General features: G+C 40.7%; 1 protein-coding gene across 1 annotated transcript; it reads left to right on the forward strand.

The window, feature by feature from the left end:
• The first annotated feature begins 2,949 nt into the window (after positions 1–2,949).
• On the forward strand, positions 2,950–20,557 carry CBLIF (cobalamin binding intrinsic factor). The gene is made up of 9 exons (XM_003419377.3): positions 2,950–3,186; positions 3,888–4,064; positions 4,774–4,887; positions 5,348–5,488; positions 7,477–7,658; positions 15,089–15,266; positions 17,067–17,268; positions 19,443–19,561; positions 20,496–20,557. Exons 1-9 carry the CDS (start codon positions 3,108–3,110, stop codon positions 20,555–20,557), a joined length of 1,254 nt encoding a protein of 417 aa, XP_003419425.1. The 5' UTR covers positions 2,950–3,107.
• The last annotated feature ends 1,991 nt before the right edge of the window (positions 20,558–22,548 follow it).

Raw genomic sequence — 22,548 nt, forward strand, 5'->3', positions numbered from 1 at the left:
TTGTTTAATTTAAATAGCCACATGTGGCTAGGAAACAAATGATCTTTTAATGTTCCTTCCAAGATGTAATGTTGAACCAGGAGAATTCAATGTGCATGTTCTTGTTTAATAATATCATTTAGTTTATCAATGGTTTTCATAGAGTTGAGAAACAGCCCGCATTACGGAAGACCCTTAGGAAAAGCCCAACTTCCAGCCACATCCATACAACGATTTTTCCTTTCCTTTGGAACCGATAGGATCAGTAGACTTTACAATTGTCCTTTGTGCTTCTGCAACCTTCGCTAAGATCACCTGATCCTTTTCAGAGATTGGCTATTGTGAACAAGGGAGAAAAATACATAATTACTAAAAATCTTATTAAAAATCTTCCTTTGTTTAGAAGTCATGCTGCTTGTCTTTGTTTTCCTATAATATTTCATCAGTGTCATATATGAGATAATTGAGTGTCATCATTGTTTGACAATGCCTCTTAGTTTCCTAGTACTGAGTAACAAAAATACCTCAAATAGGTGCTCTTTAGATAAAACACTTATAAGTGATCAGGTTTAGGATCTACCCTACAGCCAGATGGACGCGTTTTTTTTCCCTAAAGTCATATTAGTGCCCAATAGCAGGTATAGAAGGGTCTCTGTGATCATTAAGGTTGTGTGTCAACTTGACTGGGCTGTGATTCTCAGTGGTTTGGCAGTTATGATGTAGTCTGGCAGTCGTATGATGATGTTATCACTTCCATGATGAGATTTGATATAATGTGATCACCTCCATGATGGGATCTGCAGTGAGCAGCCCATCAGTCAAAAGGAACTTTCCTTGAGGTGTGGCCTGCATCTAATACAGGTAGACTCTCTGGCAAGGCTCATGGGCTTTTGCTCCCTCTAGATCCTACAGCTGGCTCCTGTTCATCTGATCTCCGGTTCTTGAGACTTGAGCTAGCGGCTTACCTACCATCTTGCCTGCCAATCTTGGAATTCATCTGTCTTCATAGCCTGTGAATAAGAGCCCTGCTGTCTGACTTGCTGATCTTCTGTTCACCAGCTTCTGTGGCTACTTGAATCAGGAGAAGCCTCTAGCCTGACTCACAGACTTGGGACATTCCAGCCTCTACAATCATGTGAGCCATTTCCTTGATATAAATCTCTCTATATAGATACACACTTTACTGGTTTTGCTTCTCTACAGAACCCAGCCTAAGACAATCTCCTTAAGCCCTAACCACTGTACAACAGGCAAAACATATGGGAGTACAGCGGAGACCTGAGGTGAGATGAGGGAGAGAGTGACTCCTCCTTCTCATGTAGAATAAAACTCTCTTTTCTGGTCTCATCTCCCACCATATACTTTATATTAGTTATCTATTGCTTTAAGGAAAGTAAAACGTAGTGACTTAAACCAACAACCTTTATTATCTCACAGTTGCTATGGGTCAGGAATCCAGAAATGGCTTAACTGGCTTCTCTGGTTCAGGGTCTTCAAGGAGGCTGTAATCAAGGTGTCATCCAGGCCTGCAGTCACCGAAAAGTCACAGCCATTGAAAACTGTATAAGGCTCACCTCTACTCTGAAACATATGGGGTCCCCATGAGTTGAAATCGACGGCAACTGGTTTGGTTTTTTATTTCAGCCGCATTATGGAGGATGATCTCCTTTACTTAAAGATAATCGATTATAAATATTAATCACATTTACAAAACACCTTCACAGCAACATCTAGCCTAGTGTTTGACCAAATAATTGGGCATCATAGTCTACCCAAGTTGACACATAAAATTAAAGATCACAATAGCCCATGTCTTATTTTTGTTCATGAATTTACTCATTCAAAAACTATTTAATTCCTACTGTGTGGCAGGCAATGGTGCAAGTGTTGAGGATAGAGTAGTGAGCAAAACAGACAACGTCCATTTCCCCTTGGGGCACATGAAAGAAGTGGTAGAGCCAGCCATAAGGATATTTGGAAGAAGAGTGTCCTCGGCAGAGGAGACAGCAAGTACAAAGGCAGCTGATGTGTTCAAGAAACAAGAAGACATCCTATGTGGTTGAGGCACAGTGAGCAAGGCAGAAAGCAAATGGAGGTGAGGTCAGAAAGGAACCAAAAGTTAGATCTTATAAGTCCTTATAGGTCATTAAAATGACTTTGACTTTTATTCTGAGAGGGGAGCTACTGGGGGTTTTCCACTAAAAGTAGCAACTTAAAATGTAATAGTTAGAAAAAAAACAAATTAGCCCTCTGCTCCATAATTTCAAGATATTATCCCTGTAACAGGGAGGTATACTTTGCTTTATAACAGCTATACGTCAAAATATAACTATGTTGGGGAATATATATATATATATATATATATATTTAATTGATTCCATATTTTCTAATTACTTACTTTAAAAAACATGGGTCTGAGAGTCCTGGGTATGTTCCACTGCTTTCATGCCCAGATAAGGAAAAGGAAATCACACAGAACAATTTCTGGGAACTAGGGTCCATTTCTTGCCTAAAGCCAAACAACTTCAAAGAGCCTAGGCGAGAGCCCAAGTCATGTTAACTTAACCCAGGTCAAGACAACTTGATTAATTACATACAGCCAGGCTTCAATTGGCAGATCCCTGCTGAGAGCATGAAAGGGAATATTGTAAAGTAATTTCCTCAAACCATAAGCAAGGTGGAACCTTGGAACTGGCCCAAACCTAAGTGAAGTGGTTGCTCTAAGCAGACAGGAGGCTGTCTGGATGTAAAAAGGCCAAGGAGGAAGACTTGTTTTTGCTCGCAAATTAGCCAAACCTCCAGATGCATTGGCCCAGGGTTTTGGTGAAAGACACTTTCTTATCATTGCCTTCACTGCATACCCAGCCCCAAGCTCCTCATATGACTGTGCTACCTAGAAGTCACCTTCAGACACCTTGGAGGATCTACAGTTGGTAAACTTAGATAAGCAAATGGAAAATAGTTATATCAGAAAGGGAGAGGTGCACAGGTGGTTAGGAGTGGCTTGGGGGAGGTGGAGGACAAACTGTTTTACAAAAAGAAGCATATATAGGAGAAGGTAGAGAAATCCTACACTTCAAACTCTGGGATCTGTGAACTGGGGAGACGTGGACAGGAAAGGAGAGAAGATGGCCTGGTTTGCCCTCCATGTTCTGAGCATTCTCTGGGCTATGGCTGGGACCAGTATCCAGATCCAAAGCTCATGCTGTGAGTATGGTGTTATTTCCTAGCAAGTCAGGGAAGCAGTTCCCTGGGGAGAGGCAGAGACCTCAGACACTAAGGTTTGCTGATGAGAAAACGGTTGAAAATAACAATCAGTATAAAAAAAAAATTTTTTTTTTTCAATCACTATAGGAGTTCCAAAATTGGTAAGTCAGGGTGTGAGTGTGAGTAGACCATCTTCACTGACTTAATAGTATAAGTTGTTTGAAGGGTGAGTCTATGCATCTTGTACTAAGAAAGGTTGGAAATACTGTTGCAGGAATGATGGCCGATGTTACAAAGGCAGACACTTTGTGGCTTTTGAACAGGTACTGGCTTTAGTAGTTGCTGAAGTCAAGTCACATCCCAAGTCTTTAATATCCTTCATGAAAGAAGGAGGAAAAAAATGGGATGAAAGGAAATCAGTGATTTCTAGAAACACGATGAAAATGATGTGAAATATCTATGAGCCAAGAGCCATAGTCCTCGGAGTTACTAAATGAAAAATATCTCTTGAAGATATGGGCATTTGAGAAGAAAATCTCAATGTTTTGTCTATTTCTCTTCATAACCACCCCAAAGAGGCATCCCTTAGCATACCAATGCTAATACTATCTTTTCCTAAAGGCATAGGAGAAGTGGCAAACATGTTTCTGCAAAGGGGGAATGAAGACTAGAGGTTTAGTAGATTCCGTTTCTCTTCTCAGCTGTTCCCTCTGCCCAGCAGCCCTTGGTTAACAGCATTCAAGTGCTCATGGAGAGCTCAGTGACTTCATCAGACTTCCCAAACCCCAGCATCCTCATTGCCATGAACCTGGCTGGAGCCTACAACCTGGAGGTCCAGAAGCTCCTCACTGACGAGCTCATGGCCAGTGACACCAACAGTGAGACCCAGAGTCCTTCCTCATGCTCCCTGAATCTCTACACACTCCTCATCACCCTTGGACGCCAAATCAGGCTTGTCCCACCGCCCCAATGCTGCCTCTGACCACACCCTAATCATACAAACACATTTCCCTACATACCTGCAAAATGCCTGGAAACAAATAGATGTGAAAGAGCATTCACAGAGGAGGGCAACGAAGTAGAAAGAGCTCTCAACTAGATGCAAAAAGAGCAGACTTCCAGTTCTGGCTCTGCCACTTATTAACTCTGTGACCATGAACATGCCCTTGAGCCCTCTCAACCTCACTTTCCTCATTTGCAAAAGACAGCTGATTCTAATAACAATAGCAACAACAATAATAAATTATCTGTTCCGCCTACCTTGCAGGAGTTGCCTTGAGATGCAAGTTACATAATAAAGTCAAAATTATTTTGCAACTATAAATCTTTCATATACAAATTTGTATGAGTGTTCTCATTGCTTTTTTAATCAGATACAGTCTTCAAGTCACAGAGTTTAAGATATTCCTTAAATGTTTTTTCATATTTTTTTCCTTAGGAAAGACATCCAAAAAAAAAAAAAAACACTCTAACCACCTTATAAAAAAATCATATGATCTGGATAAGAACCAGAGACCTTGGCCTTGGCCCCTGGTGCCCTCTCCCCTGAGCATGCCTTTGTTTTAGTGTTTGGTTCTCTCCGTGTAGATCTAACTGCCGGTCAGCTCGCCCTCACCATTATGGCCCTCAACTCCTCCTGCCAAGATCCTGAGAATGATGTATCGCTTCTACAAAAACAAATGGAGAACTGGGCACCTTCAAGTAAGATCTCATTGGAAGGGAAGGGAAAGTGAGGCAAATGGACCTCCCTGAGAGTTTTAAACCCAGGAAGGAGAGAATCAGGGGTGGGAAGTGGAAAGTGAGCAAGGAAAAACAATGTACCCTCCAATCCAGTTCCCTCTGCCAAGCCCACAAGTGAGAGAGATTCACTTGCAAGCCAAAGTTGTGAAGCTGATAGATCACTACCCGGGGTCACAAACTTGTCATGCTCAGTACCTGCCTGAAGACATCATCCCTTTCATTCTATTTGAATTCCAGATGACATTCTATCTTGCATGTCCCAAGAAACAGTGAAATTTTCCTTTGCCAATACTGTGGCTTTCTTTTCAGATAGGTTTTCTTGCAATTTCCATTTAAACAATTAGGCTTTTCCTCTTTCACAAATGACCTCATAATGTTGAATGTTAGTCTAATGAAGTCTCTCTCCCCCTCCAACTCCAAGGCTCCAATGCTGGAGTTTTGTCCTTCTACGGACCAGGTCTGGCAATCTTGGCACTGTGCCAGAAGAACCCAGAGGCTACTTTACCAATAGCAGCCCGTTTTGCCAAGTCCCTGATGGCCAATCTCTCTCCCTTCAATACGGGTGAGTAGGTCACAGCTTCAAACGCTGCCCTGAGCTGGGGAAATCCAAGGACACCATGCCCTGAATTGCTGGAGGAGAAAATGGGAGTGAGGATTTTTACACAGAATTGGGGCTGAGGACCATGAACACGGGAGTTAATTAAGAGATATTTGTTGGACATGTGAATTAAGGAATAAACAAATGCAGGGGGGGAGATGATAAAACATAGAAACCAGGACAACACTTGAAATGCCTGGCAGCCACGGAACTTCACTGGGAACAAGAAACACTCCACAGAAGTCAGGAATTGTTCCCAGGCAAATTAAATACTAAATGTCTTGATTCGGCCCTATCCTACTTTACACTCAGAAAAACACCTCGTTACTGATGCTTCCACACTCTATTCTCAATGTTTCTCCTTAAACCATGAAAGTATCCTCTTTCTGGTAAACAACTACTCTCTGAACCCTAAATCCATGATGTCCCCCTTCAAGGAAACATTAAGACTATCTCATCTCTCCACTCTGCAGTCGTTTGGGACTGGAAGATCTTTCCTCTACCACACCACGTCCTTCTTCTGTCTACCCCAAATGCTCCCTTCCCTGTGGAATGCCCTCTCTGAGGGCCTCCATTACCCCGTCATTCTTGGCCATCTCTTCTCCTCTACCCTCTCTAAGTAATAGCATTATCTTAGCTTTGCACTCACTTATATATGCCTCAAGGAGCCCTGGTGATGCAGCAGTTAAGCTCACGGCTACTAACCAAAAAGTTGGCAGTTCAAACCCACCAGCTGCTCCACGGGAGAAAAATGTGGCAGTCTGCTTCCATAAATATTACAGCCTCAGAAACCCTATGGAGCAGTTCTGCTCTACCCTATAGAATTGCTGTGAGTTTGAATCAACTTGATGACAGTGGGTTTTTTGGTTTACGTATGCCTAATCAGTGACCACTATTATTTAAGGGCCTATCAAACAAACGGAAACCCTGGTGGCGTAGTGGTTAAATGCTATGGCTGCGAACAAAAAGGTCAGCTGTTTGAATCCGCCAGGCGCTCCTTGGAAACTCTATGGGGCAGTTCTACTCAGTCCTATAGGGTTGCTATGAGTTGGAATCGACTCCACGGCAGTGTTTGTTTTTTTTTTTTTAATCAAACAAACAAGCAGGTAGACATTCAGCACTCTCCCTGTAGGTCGAGAACAGAGTGGCCTCTCTTTCCCATCTGGAACCTCAAGCATTCCCAGAGTCGTCTCTGTCAGTTCAGAGTTTGGATGTCTTCACTTTTGTGTTTCAACAACATTGTCCCCTTAACTAAGTAATGCAACCTTCAGGTGGAGATTAGACTGGGCAGGGGAAAAACTATGAAAGGAGGGATGTCATCTGCCAAGTCTTCCATTTGTTCTGGTCTCATCATGCCAGAGTACACACATGTTTCTTATGTGCAAACAATGAGAAAAGCCCTGTGCTGGATACCATAAGGGATGCAAAGTTCCTGGCAACTAAGAGCTCACACAGCATGATAACGGCAAGACACACCAGAGAGTGCCGAGATAGTGAAACAGGTACGAACCACAAATGCTAAAGGAGTCCAGAAGAGAGGCCGCACCTGTTGTGCTGGGATGAGCAGAGAAGGCCTCACGGAGAAGTGGTAATGCCTGGGCCATCGAGAACTGGTGGCATTTTAAAAGACAGAGATTGGGACAAGAGAAAGGAGACTGAATATGACTGCCAGTCTATATTAATTAAAAGCATGAGCTACAAAGTCATACAGATCTGGGTTCAAGTCCTGACACTGTGACTTATTAGCTATATAACCTTGGCCATTTATCTAGCCTCTCTGTGCCTCAGTTTCCTCATCTCTTAAACGGAGATAACTATAGGCCTTACTTCACAGGTTGTCCCAAAGAGTAAATGAGATAATACACTTGGCACACAATAAGCACACGATCTATGTTAGCTGCTCATATTGTTGTGGTGGTGGTTGTCTTATCTCCCCTCCCTGTGATTCACAGACACGGGAGCAATAGCAACCTTGGCTCTGACCTGTGTGTACAACAAGATCCCCGCAGGTTCAGAGGAAGGTTACAGAAACCTGTTTGGTCAGGTACTAAAGTATATTGTGGATGATATCAGCACAAGGATCGAAGACAATGGCATCATCGGAAACATCTACAGTACTGGCCTCGCCATGCAGGTAAACACATCATTGATGCTCTTTGTTGGGTCCACACCAGTGAGCCTGGACCATGGGATCAAAAGACCAGGCTTCTGCTAGTATCTCTGGGAAAGACCAGTTACAGTGTGACTTGACATAGATTCCTTGTGGTATCTCTGCCTCAGTTTCTCTATGGGTAAAATACAGGTGAGTGTTAATTTTGCCCTACCTCATAGATGAAGTGTGAAAACAAATCTATATGAACTAGTTTTGGTTCACTGGAAGAAAAGAAACAAATCCAAGGACGCTTTTGGTTTATTATTAATAATGGTCAATTTGTTAATAATAATTACAAACTATTCAAAGTTTGATGTATAAATAATAAGGATAAAGTGAGTCCTCAAAAAAATATTGGATTTTCCAATTCATTATTCAGTGTCAGCCAAGTACTGTTGATGTTGTTTTTCCCAGACCTTTATCTTGATCCAAAAAAGGCAGCCTTGAATTCAAACTAATTAATGAAAATAACCTAAATCTGACTGGATACTTAATATTTATCAGGCCTATTCACAATCTCAATCTCATTTCAACCTCACAAATAGACCTAGTGACCCAGTGAGGTCTATCTGGTAGCCAACTCCATACTCCACCCTCTGCTTCCCCAGCAAAGATTCCCAGGCTTGGACTCTCTAAAATGCTGACTGGTATAGCTCTAAATAGAAACTCTCATTCATTAGGGCAGCATCCTTCCACGGAAGGCATATGCACCAATGACAGTGGGCAAAGATAACCAACTGGAATCAGAAATTAAAGAGCCATCTGTGGCCAAATCTTCTACTCCAAACTAAGAATGTTGTACTCCAAAGCCTCAACATATCCTATGGAACTAGGGTACACTATGGGACCTCCACAACTCAGAAAGTACAGGAAAGAGAAAATTGCAGAGCTATGAAGCCAGCTATAAACCTAAATAACTCTCTGGTGGCACAATGGTTAAGAGCTCACCTACTTACCAAAAGGTCGGCAGGTCAAACCCACCAGATGCTCCATGAGAGAAAGATGTGGCAGTCTGTTTCTGCAAAGATTACAGCCTTGGAAACCCCATGGAGCAGTTCTACTCTGTCCAATAGGGTCACAATGAGTGTGGATCAACTTGATGGCAACAGGTAATATTTGAAATAAATCAGTTCCTAGGGGAATTTTTTTTTTTTAGGGGGAGAAAGAAGAATGAAGACATACGTATAATTAAGGGATAAAAGTGAGATAAGCATAAATAGCTTAGAACTTAGCTCATGTTAAATATAGAAGGAAATACAAAATTCCTACACCAATATCCTCTGTATGTTGTGTTGGTGTCATTAAAAAAAAAATTAGGTGCCATCAAGTCGGTTCCAAATAAGAGTGACCCTATGTACAATGGAACGAAATAGTGCCTGGTCCTGCGTCACCCACAATCATGGATATGCTCGAACCCACTGTTGCAGCACTGTGTCAACACATCTTGTTGAAGGTCTTCCTCTTTTCCCCTGACCATCTAACTTACCAAGCATGAAGTCCTTCTCCAGGGACTGCTCCCTCTTGATAACATATCCAAAGTATGTGAGATGAAGTCTAGCCATCCTTGCTTCTAAGGAACATTCTGACTGCACTTCCTCCAAGACAGACTTATTCACTCTTCTGGCAAACCAAAAAAAAACCAAATCCAGTGCTGTGGAGTCGATTCCGACTCATAGTGACCCTATAGCAGTCCGCAGTATATTCAAAATTCTTCACCAACACTATAATTTAAAAGCATCAATTCTTCTTCAGTCTTCCTTATTCATTGTCCAGCTTTCACATGCATATGAGGCAATTAAAAACACCATGGCTTGGGGCAGGCACACCTTAGTCCTTAAAGTGACATCTTTGCTTTTTAACACTTTAAAGAGGTCTTTTGCAGCAGCTTTGCCCGATGGATGTGTGATTTGATTTCTTGCCTGCTGCTTCCATGGGTGTTCATTATGGATCTAAGTAAAATGTTAACTTCAATATTTTCTCCATTTACCATGATGTTGCTTATTGGTCCATTTGTGAGGATTTTTCTTTTCTTTACGTTCAGGTCTAATTCATACTGAAGGCTGTGGTCTTTGATCTTCAGTAAGTGTTTCAAGTCTTCTTCACTTTCAGCAAGCAAGATTGTGTCATTTGCATATCACAGGTTGTTAATAAGTCTTCCAATTCTGATGCCATGTTCTTCTTTATGTACTCCAGCTTCTCGGATTATTCTCTCAGCATACTTACTGAATAAGTATGGTAAAAAGATACAACCCTGATGCACACCTTTCCTGATTTTAAAGCACTCGGTATCCCTTTGTTCTGTTTGGACGACTGCCTCTCGGTCTAAGCACAGGTTCCGCCCGAGCAAAATTAAGTGTTCTGGAATTCCCATTCTTCACAATGTTATCCATAATTTGTCATGATCCACATAGTTTAATGCCTTAGCATAGTCAATAAAACACATGTAAATGTCTTTCTGGTATTCTCTGCTTTCAGTCAAGATCCATCTGGCATCAGCAATGATATCCCTTGGTTCACGTCCTCTTCTGAATCTGTCCTGAATTTCTGGCAGTTCCCTGTCAATATACTGCTGCAGCCACTTTTGAATGATCTTCAGCAAAATTTTACTTTTGTGTGATATTAATGATATTGCTCAATAATTTCAGCATTCTGTAGAGTCACCTTTCTTCGAAATGGGCACAAATATGGATCTCTTCCAGTTGGTTGGCCTAGTAGCTGTCTTCCAAATTTCTTTGCATAGAAATGTGAGCACTTTCATCGCTGTATCCGTTTGTAGAAACATCTCAGTTGGTATTCTGACAATTCTTGTTTTTCAACAACTACTTCAGTGCAGCTTGAACTTCTTCCTTCGGTACCATCAGTTCTTATTGGTAGTACCTCCTGAAATGGTTGAACGTCAACCAATTCTTTTTGGTATAGTGACTTTGGGTTTTCCTTCCATTTTCTTTTGATGCTTCCTGGATCTTTTAATATTTTCCCCAAAGAATCCTTCAATATTTCAGCTCAAGGCTTTGAATTTTTTCTTCAGTTCTTTTAGCTTGAAAAATGCTGAGCATGGTCTTCCCTTTTGGTTTTCTATCACTAGGTCTTTCCACATGTCATTATAATACTTTGTCTTCCCAAGCCATCCTTTGAAATCTTCTGTTCAGCTCTTTTACTTCATTATTTCTTCCTTTCACTTTAGCTATTCTGCGTTCAAGAGTAATCTTCAGAGTCTCTTCTGACATCTATTTTGGTCTTTTCTTTCTTTCCCGTCTTTTCAATGACCTCTTGCTTTCTTCATGTTATGATGTCCTCGACGTCATTCAACTCTGGTCTTTGGTCATTAGTATACTATGCATCAAATCTATTCTTGAGGTAGTCTCTAAATTCAGGTAGACTATACTCAAGGTCATACTTTGGCTCTTGTTGACTTGTTCTAATTTTCTTCAGCTTTAACTTGAACTTGCATATGAGCAATTGAGGGTCTGCTCCACAGTTAGCCCCTGGCCTTATTCTGACTGATGATATTGAGCTTTTCCATTATCTCTCTCCACAGATGTGGTCAATTTGATTCCTATGTTTTCCATCTGGTGAGGTTCATATGTATAGTTGCTGTTTATGTTGGTGAAAAAAGGTATTTGCAATGAAGTCGTAAGTCTTGCAAAATTCTATCATGCAAACTCCGGCATTGTTTCTACCACCAAGGCCGTATTTTCCACCACTGTTCCCTCTTCTTTGTTTCCGGTTTTCACATTCCAGATCATCAGTAATTATCCATGCACCTTGATTGAATGTTTGATCAATTTCAGACTGCAGAAGTTGGTAAAAATCTTCAGTTTCTTCACTTTTGGCATTAGTAGTTGGCATGTAAATTTGAATAACAGTCATACTAACTAGTCTTCCTTGTAGGTGTATGGATATTATCCTATCACGGACAGTGTTGTACTTTAGGATAAGTCTTGAAATGTTCTTTTTGACAATGAATGCAACACCACTCCTCTTCAATTTGTCATTCCCAGCATAGTAGACCATATGATTATCTGATTCAAAATGGCAATACCAGTCCATTTCAGCACACTAATGCCTAAGATATCGATGTTTATGCATTCCACTGCATTTTTGGAAAATTTCCAATTTTCCTAGATTCATACTTTCTACGTTCCATGTTCTGATTATTAATGGCTGTTTGCAGCTGTTTATTCTCATTTCGAGTCTTGCCACATAAGCAAATGAAGGTTCTGAAAGCCTGACTCCAGCCACATCATTAAGGTCTACTCTCCTTTGGGAAGGCAGTTCTTCCCCAGTTGTCTTTTGAGTGCCTTCCAACCTGGGGTGCTCAGCTTGTGGCACTATATCAGACAACGTTCCACTGCTATTCATAAGGTTTACACTACCTAATTTGTTTTCAGAAGTAGACTGCCAGGTTCTTCTTCCTAGTCTGTCTTAGTCTTGAGGCTCAGCTGAAACCTGTCTGCCATGGGTGGCCCTGCTGGTATTTGAAATACCAGTGGCATAGCTTGAGAATCACACCAACACAAAAGCCACCACAGTTCGACAAACTGACAGACGCATATCCTCTGTAGGGAGAGGTAACATACCCCAACTGACCTGAAATTCACATGACATATGGTATCTTGGTACGGATGACATCTTGCCTTTTTCACAAGAAAAGCTTTATTCACAGGTACAGCTTATCAGAGTGTACCCAGCAAGTGATAAAAAAAAAAAAAAAAAAACAATTCACAAACCAAACTAGCAAAAACAAACACTTCTCTGTCTGGCACTAAATCCAAGGTTGGTTATTTTAAGTGAGACACAAACACACTCTCTTCCAAACGGCCTTTAGTCCTCCATGAGGCTTTCTAGACCTGGCCCTGGGAATGCTCTGTGTATGCTCAGCCATGAAAACAAACATAGTTTTTGTTTATGGCAATATCCCATTGATGATGACAAAGAAGCTGACTTACTTTGCTCTCCTTAGTCACTCCCATAGGAGCATTCCCAGGGCCAGCTCTAGAAAGTTTTGTTGAGGATCAAAGCCCATCTGGAAGGGATTGTTTGTGTCTTAAATAAAATAACCAATCTTTAATTTAGTGCTAGACAGAGAAGCCTTTGTTTTTACTAGTTTAGTTTGTGAATACTGTTTGTTATTTTATCACTTGCAGGGTACACTCTGATAAGCTGTACCTGCAAATAAAGCCTTTCCTATGAAAAGGCAAGACATTATTCATACCCGGATACCATATGTCATGTGGATTTCAGGTCAGTGAGGATATATAACCTCTCCCCACCTCCCTATGAAAAGGCAAGACATTATTCATACCCGGATACCATATGTCATGTGGATTTCAGGTCAGTGAGGATATATAACCTCTCCCCACCTCCCTCGCTGCCCATTATCTGAAGTTTACCCAGGCAGTGGGAAGTCTGAAATCACCAAGTGTCTAATATAAAGCCTTGTTCAAATCTAAAATGTTCTGGTATAGAAAAGCAAATGGCTTTGAATGACTTGGGTTTGAATACTAGATCCTGGGCCAATACTGAATTTCTCTGAATTTGATTTCCCCATGATAACAGGGTTGCAACCAAGTTAGAAGAAATGTGGTATAAAAAAAATCATAGATGCAATGTGGTGCTCAGTAATTGCTCGTGGTCTTTCCCAGCAGAACAGTGGTGCTATTAACCTTCATTTTCAGTCTTCTCTCACCCTCTTCCTGGATGCCAGTGCACTTCAAGTGGCCCAGACCACCCTCGTCCCTTTCCTAAGGCATTCATGAGGTGTTTCCTCTGTTCCAGAAGTTTTCTTCTGTCTTCCATCAACATTCAATGCCTTCATCGTTCCCCTAATAGAAACTTGGGAGAAGGGATCTGATCCACTTCTTCATGCAAAGTTATTAAAGACTTCTAACAGCTCAATGTGTTACCAAGATATATTTCTCTTGGTGGAATTTAGGAGGTAATATGGCAAGTGGACAAAATATTACTGCTGAGGAATACCTACCAGATACCCCTTAACCCAAACTGACTTACAAGTTAGCCTCTGGCAAGAACCGAAGTTCATGGTTGCCAAGGCTAACAGCGATGGTCATGCCTGTCACAACAGCCAGGTTGCTCATACTTCTGCCTCTAGCTGAGAGAGGCATTTCTGACTCCCCTCCCCCTTCTCACACTTCCTGTCCTAAACTTCAGGTGAATCAGTCATAAGCAAGCCAGCCCCTTAACATGTTTTGGTGGCCATGCTCAGTACAATTCTAAAGGAAGGGAGGTGGTGACTATGGCTTACATTTCACACTTTACAAAATGCTTTTACACATTATCCCATCTAAACCTCAAAGAACCCTCCAAAGGTGGGCAGGAATTATGGTTTCTACTTCACCAGTGAGATATAAGACTGAGCAAGGTTAAATGACTTGCTTAGTATACTAATTGACACCAAAATAAAGAACTCAAATCATGCTATCAGGGAAAACTCTTTCTTCATCTCTCAGCTCTGTTTCCCTCATTTTCTCTTGCTGCATGGTTTCTTCAAAGTGGCTGAGGAAGATGATCACTAGCAGCTCAATGCTTACTTACATGGTTCTGGCTGAATAACGCCAGCAGGGAAAAAAAAAAAAAAAATGCTTCTCTCTCCTAATGTCCACATACAAGGGAAGGACTCTGATCAGCACACATGCCCACCAACCACTGTTGCCAAGAGAATGGGGGACTATGATCAGCCCGGCCTAGGCCATAGGTCCATCCCTGTGGACAGGGTTATGGAGCCTCTGAGTGACAGTCCCTGATGGCACAGTGGTTAAGTGCTACTAAGCAAAATGTCGGAGCTTTGAACCCACCAGCCGCACCACAGGAGAAAGATTGTAGCTTCATAAAGACTACAGCCTTGGAAATCCTATGGGGCAGTTCTACTCTATCCTGTAAGCTCAGTATGAGCCGGAATCAATCCGATGGAAGTGGGTTCGGTTTTTCATTTGGAGTGACTCCTGACACAATCACAAAGTGTGGGAAAAGCTCACCAATGGATGTGCAGGATAATGCAAAGCAAAGAGGACTACTACCTTCTTGTGGCCAGATCCTCTGAGACTAAAGCTCCCTCTGGAGCTTGCTTTGTCCAGCAGTCACCCTCATACTATGTCCAAAAATTGTTAGTGAATACACCATCTCTAAGTGTTCCCTGAATCTGGTCATTCCACAGATATTTGTTATGTGAATAGTATGTGACAAATACTGGGCTAAGTGCTGGGGACTCGCATTGAACAAGACAGATGTAGTTCTAAACCTCATGCAACTTTGGTTTGGGGCTCTAGGTGATCACAATGATTATCGATCAAATCTGTCCCTCAAAAGGCTTATAAGGGTCAACTTTCAGCTATGCCTAATCAGACTCCCTTCCCTTCGCTTTCCCTCCTCTTCTCTTTCTCCCATCCCCCCAGGCTCTCTCCGTCACACCTGTGCAACCTAACAAGGAGTGGGACTGCAAAAAGACCATGGATACAATACTGAATGAGATTCAGCAGGGGAAATTCCACAACCCCATGTCCATCGCCCAAATCCTCCCTTCTCTGAAAGGCAAGACATACCTAGATGTGCCCCATGTGAACTGTAGCCCTGGTAAGCACTTTTTAAATATCTGCCTCTCCTTATGTCATAAAGTGGCAACTTGTGCCAAGAATGTGACGTGGATCAATTTTAAGTGGCATATAAGCTTGTTATCTCCATTACACTTATGTTGGCAGAGCTGCATCTGACTTCCAATTTTCAAAGTTTGTATGCTAGCCATTGTGCCCTCAGAATTCATCCCCCCCCCCATGTCTACTTCATCCAGCATGCATTTATTGAGCACCTACTATGGGCAAAGCATTTTGTAGGATGCTGGGTTGGAGGAGGTCCATGGTCCCAGCAATCAAATAACACAGCACTTCATTCACTTGACAAATGTACCAAACATTGTGCAGTATCATATCATGTCTGCTCTTTACAAAGTCAGGAGACAGATATGCAGATAAAAACTACAATACAGTCCTTAGAACAATTAAATAATTATTAAATAGAAATGGAAGTCATATACAGTACAAAGGTAAAGGATTGATTCTGTCTGGGAGGCTTAGGAGAAGGTCAGCACTGACATTTCAGCCAAGCCTTAAAGATCTAAATATCAAGCCTTAGTGCTCATAGCATAGCAGAGGGATGCAGTAGGAACCTGGCATGCTACCTTTTTGCTTCAAATATCTTTATTTTATTCAATTACAAATATAATACAGAGATACACAAAACTCAAACACTGCAGAAATAACACATTTAGAAAGTAGAGTCCAGCATAAAAATGTTATCACCACAGACATAGCTAGTGTTTGCTATTAATTCCTGCAACTCTTCACTCTAATAAAATACTAGTATGAAGTACTGTTTATCTTATGTTGCATGGACTTCGTAAAAAAAAAAAAAAAGGGACCTCGTAAGACAGGCAGAAATTAATAAGCTCCTTGTGTAACTCAATGCAGAATTCACAGAGACCAAAATTAAGCAAACTGACCCCAATCATACCAAACACTGCTACATTCTGCTAGCTCCTTAAGCTGCTTCCAAATGATTTTCCAACTTTAACAAAGTGGCCATGGAGCTCTTGCTAGGCTTCTACACTAGTTGTCCAAGTACTTTCTTAAGTGGTCTAAAAACATACTACTTTACTGCCAGATGCATGATACTTGTTCAACAACTGAACAGCAGGTGAATCATGCATAATACAAGCCTTGGGGCTTTCAAGCCTCCCTTTAGGCTGCAAATTCTTTTAAGAAAATAATGACCATTGTAAAGCTAGCTGTGAGTTCTTCAGTGACTCTAGAATGTAAATAAGAGCTTCAAAGGTCACACTAGTCCTTCATAAAAATCCAGAAAGGCCACAAAGTCACTGCCATTTCTTGAAATGTTTTCCAGGATGAGTTGGTAATAACAGAGATTTTGTACCCATGATGCAAGTCCTGTAATCTTTGACACCACCACCTGTCAGCCACTTTGTCATTCTGTGGTGGCTTGTGTGTTGATATGATGCTGGAAGCCATGCCACCCATATTTCAAATACCACCAGGGTCACCCCCATGACTTTCCAGACTAAGACACATTAGGAAGAAAGGCTTGGAAATCTATTTCCAAAAATTAGCCAATGAAAACCTGATGGATCACAACAGAATATTGTCTGATACAGTGCTGGTAAATGAACCCCCTAGGCTGGAAGGCACTCAAAATACACACTGGCCACAACAATGGACTCAAGCAAGCCAACGATCATTGAGATGGTACAGGACTGGGCAACATTTCCTTCTGTTGTGCATGGGGCTACCATGAGTCAGAGTTGACTCAATGGCAACTAACAACAACAATCTTTGACAAATTTGGTGTCTTTGCTTTTAACAGATCACGAGGTGCAACCAACTCTACCCAATGAGCCTAGCACTGTCCCCACCTCACCATACAACATCACTGTCATATACACCATAAATAACCAGCTGAGAGGGGTGGAACTGCTCTTCAATGTGACCATCGATGTTAGTGTGAAGAAGGGATCAGTGCTACTTATTGTCCTAGAAGAAGCACAACGCAAAAACCCAATGTTCAAGTGAGTATACCAAGCAACATTCACCATTCTCCCTGGGTCTAACCTGAATACCCGTTCTCTTTCCCTCCCTCCATATTTGATTTTCCTTCCTTCTGATAATTTAACAGATTTTTATTTAATAGCCTCTTAAAGTGCTCACAATCTAGTAAACAGGCAAAGCTTTCATGAAAAAAATTAAATCATATAAGTCAATATAGGATAAAGTTTATAAAAATAGGAATTCAGAGGAGAGAGAGTCTCGTACGGATTAGAACAGGCAAGGGAAGCTCCATGGCTTTGGATCTCATTAAAAGAATAGATGCTATTTAGGAAGGTACAATACACGTGGGAAGGGAGGCCCTAGTAAGAAGATATGGCTAGAACAAGGCATTTGAGTCGGGAATGAGCAATGAATTTGTGGTCAGTCAGTAGACTACCTCGACCAGAAGAGAAAATGTAGGGCTGAATTAAGTGAGTAATATCTGGAAGGGTAGGCTGGGTAATATTGTAAAAAAAAAAAAAACCTTAAATGCCAGACTAAGGAGCCCAGACTTCATATTTGAGGGAAGCGTTGCAAGTTTTTGAGTATGAAAAGCCATGTTGTAAAATGTTAAGTGGATTGTAAGAATGGAAGACAAGAAGAAAAGCTGGGGGATGACTTGATAATAAAGCTGTGAGGTGACAAGATCTCATCTACATAAATGAGAACCTCATCTAAGATAAATGGACTCATATCAAAGAAGGCTCCACAGGATTGTGAGCCACTGGATGTGGGGGTCAAGAGAAAGATGCTTCAAAACTATTGGTAGGAGTGTCAGGAAGAAAGGATTTTTAGAGAAAGAGGCTTAATTCCTTCTAGGCATGTTTAATTGTGGGCGATGAAAACAGAAAAATTAGAAGGCTTTTGGAGATAGCGGAACTTAGAGAAAGAGGTCAGGAAAGGAGAAAGAGATTGGATAGTCATCTGATAGAGGTGATGACAGAAGTTTTGAAACTGTACAGTGGGTGACAGATCCAATACTCAACAAAACTGTGAGACAGGTCTAATTGTTCCCATTTTACAGGTAGAGCCACTGAAGCTCAAAGAGATTAAATAAAACTCCTAAAATCACACAACATGGAACTAATAGTGCTGAGATCTAAGTCCAGATTTAACTAACTCTGAAGCTCACATTCTTTCCACTTCTCTATAAAGAAAAGGGCAAAACACAGAATCACAGAGGAAAAACATTTAACTTTGTGAAATGTCTATAGTTTGCAAAAACAGGAAGCCGTGGAGAAACATGGATCAGTCTAAGCTTAGGAAGAGTAAAGGGAAAGTGCCAGGTCACGGAAGGGAAAAAAGAAGATACTTTTAAAGGAAAGATGATGTGATCCACAGCGTCAAAGTCTAAAGAGAGATGTCAAGGAGGAAGACTGACAAAAGCCAAGGAACTGGCAATTGAATGATACGTGGGGATCTACTCCACGGGGCTACGTTGAGCGCTCTATGACTGCTGCCCACTGCCCGGCTCTATAATCTACGTAACTTCCGTAGACTGACTCAGTTAAAATTGCATGTCAAGAATACTTAATTTTCAAAGCACCCTTCTGAATGTACTTTATTTCTTCTCTAAGTTAGCTCTCATTTTGCCTGATTTTTCTTTTTCCCATTGTAAATGTCATAAATGTATATAATAAGAATCTTGAAGGGGAAAAGGCATAAAGAAGAAAACAAATAATCCACAATCCATGCTAATACAACCACTGCTAATTTTTAGGATTGTGTAGTTTTTGCTATGTATATTACACACAGTTGTAATGCATCATATACATGGTATAAATATTTCATATAAGATTTGTATGCTGCCTTTTATTTAACATTATTGCCTAAGTATTTCCCAGGTCACTGAAAATTATTTGGAAATGTAATTTTCATAACTGCAAAATATTCAATCCTGAATATTCATTCCATCATTTACTTAATCATTCATCCATCATTGGGCATTTACATGTTTTAAAATCTGTTTATCAATTCATTTTAATTATATTCAATTCCAAGTAATTTCATATTCATTAGTCATACGCATTTCTTCTTTTGGGCATGATTTCATCTGATCTTTAAAGCATTTAGAATGTCTCTGTTCCTTTACCTTGAACCCCTTGTTGCCTGATCTAAGGTGAGGTGTTAGCCATCTCTGGTTTTGTTCTTACAGATTTGAAACCACAATGACATCCTGGGGCCTTCTTGTCACTTCTATCAACAATATTGCTGAAAATGTTAATCACAACACATACTGGCAGTTCCTTAGTGGCAAAACACCTTTGAATGAAGGTCAGAAAACAAAAGGAATCTGGGTATTTCTTTCATAGTTGAAAGAATGCTTTCTTCAAATTCTTTCATTCCTTTATTTAGTTCATTCATTCATTTAATTAATTAAAATTGCAGGATTATATATGTACATACAGTGATTAGATATACAGTATTATATATGTACGTACAGCTGGATGGATAGATGGACGGACAGATTGTTGTTAGCCAACAAGTCAGTTCTGGCTGGTGGCGACCCCAGGTGTACAGAAAAGAGAACTGCTCCCTAGGGTTTTTAAGGCTGTGATCTTTCAGAAGACTGCCAGGCTATCTTCCGAGGCACCTCTGGATGGGTTCGAACCCCCACCCTTTCAGCTGATAGTCAAGCACTTAACCGTAGATAGACAGACAGACATAGCTATCCAAAAGTAGCTAAAAAAAGAAAGAAAGAAATCGAGACTTCTGACTCTATTCCGAACCAGTGGGGAAAGATTTAGTGAACAAGTGAAGCGGACTGATCTTCTGAAAGCAATTAAGGGCTGAAGGAGGAAAAAGGAGATAATGTGAGAGAGGCAAAAAAAGGTAAGATATAAAAGTTGTATGTGCTCTAAGAAAGGTGAGTATGAGATAAGATAACATCACTCTATAAATAGTAGCTATTATTCTTACCCCTCATATTTGTTTCCAACCAGGTATGAATTCACTGTGGTTTTGTTTTGTGGTTTGTTTTGTGTGGCTCACACAACTTAAATGGCTTACTCAAAGACACACTCCACAAAATGGTAATCTAGACACTAGAAACAAGGACACCTGAATCAATTTCATATTCTTTCCACACTCATCAAGCTGCCCATTTCACTCTTGGATAATTTTAAACCTCCAGAAAATTGAAGGTGTTGATCCTTTGGGGGATAAGGGTGTCCCACAATCACTTCATGTTATTTTCTGTTTGATCCAGGTGTTGCTGACTATGTACCCTTCAACCAGGAGCACATCACAGCCAACTTCACACAATACTAGGGAGAAGGTAGACTCAGGCTCCACCCAATCTCTCCAGCTGATGGGTGGATTTTTTTTTCACTTCATTTCAAATTTATGAAAAATAAAATATTTACGATGCTGTTATATCTCTGGTTAAAAAAAAAAAGTGGAAACCACTACACTGAATAAAAGATGCAAACTTCCCTGGAGTCTCAACATTTATGACCCGTGGAAAAACATGTTCAGCTTCAGTCATCGTTGAAATCTACGGTGAGAAGAAAGGGGGAAAGCAAGTTCATATTTTTGGAGATCATTCTGATCTTCTTGACTGATAAGCCAACATATTCCCTTATTTCTACAACTGAAATAATGTATAAAAAATCTCTCATTTTTGTTTTTTATTCCAAGCGCTCCTTTTCAAATCACCTACTGTAAACAGACATAGATACATACAGTATTTTTTTTATCCCCTTCTAATGTTTGTGCTGGGTGAAATCAAGTTAAACAGATATAGAGATACATATAGAGACAGACATAGACAAAGAGGGGTACAGATCTTTGAAAGAAAAATTTAAGCTTTCAAAGACAGTTGTAACTCTAATCTCTGCCAGAAGGAGTCAACACTGGCATAACCTTTTTAGAGTATAATATGAACATTTGAAAATTTTAATCAAAAGCCCTCAAATATAGTTAGCTTTAACCAAAAAAAAATCCCAATTCTGGAATTTATACAAAAGAGAGAATCATAACAGCACACATGTTGTTCTTGTTAGGTGCCATCGAGTTGGTTCTGACTCATCATGACCTTATATACAACAGAACACTGCCCAGTGCTGCACCATCCTCACAATCCTTGCTATATTTGAGCCCACTGTTGCAACCGCTGTGTCAATCTATCTCATTAAGGGTCTTCCTCTTTTTCTCAGACCTTCTGCTTTACGAAGCATGATGTCCTTCTCCAGGGAATGGCCCCTCCTGATAACATGTCCAAAGTATGTGAGACAAAGTCTCGCCACCCTGGCTTCTATGGAGCATTCTGGTTGTGCTTCTTCCATGACAAATTTGTTCATTCTTCTGGCAGTCCATGGTATAGTCAATATTCTTCGCCAACACCACAATTCAAAGGCATCAATTCTTCGGTCTTCCTTATTCATTGTCCAGCTTTCACATGCATATAAGGCAACTGAAAACACAACAGCTTGGGTCAGGTGCACCTTAGTCCTCAAGGTGACATCTTTGCTTTTTAACACTTTAAAAAGACCTTTTGCAGATTTGCCCAATGTAATACATCATTTGATTTCTTGACTGCTGTTTCCTTGTACGTTGATTGTTAACCCAAGTAAAATGAAATCCTTGACAACTTCAATATTTCCTCTGTTTATCATGATGTTGTTTATTGGTCCAGTTGTTAGGATTTTTGTTTTCTTTATGTTAAGATGCAATCCATACTGAAGGCTGTAGTCTTTGATCTTCATCAGTAAGTGCTTCAAGTCCTCTTCACTTTCAGCAAACAAGGTTGTGTCGTCTGCATATCACACGTTGTTCATGAGTCTTCCTCCAATCACAATGCCGCGTTCTTCTTCATATAGTCCAGCTTCTTGGATTACTTCCTCAGCATAGACTGAATAAGTACAGTGAAAGGATGCAACCCTGACGCACACCTTTCCTGACTTTAAACCACGCGGTATCCCTTGTTCTGTTCAAAGGACTCCCTCTTGGTCTATGTACAGATTCCTTGTGAGCACAATGAAGTATTCTGGAATTCCCATTCTTCTCAATATTATTCATAATTTGTTATGATCCACACAGTCAAATGCCTTTGCACAGTCAATAAAACACAGGTAAACATCTTTCTGGTATTCTCTGCTTTCAGCAGGATCTGATGTGATTATCCTATGTGTTGTAAATCCTAACTTCTATGATGTTAATGAGGCAGGATTAGAGGCAGTTATGTTAATGAGGCAGGACTCAATCTACAGCATTAGGTTGTGTCCTGAATCAATGTCTTTTCAATATAAAAGAGAGAATCC

The sequence above is a fragment of the Loxodonta africana genome, chromosome 7 (genome assembly GCF_030014295.1).
Source record: "Loxodonta africana isolate mLoxAfr1 chromosome 7, mLoxAfr1.hap2, whole genome shotgun sequence".
Taxonomy (NCBI): Eukaryota; Metazoa; Chordata; class Mammalia; order Proboscidea; family Elephantidae; genus Loxodonta; species Loxodonta africana.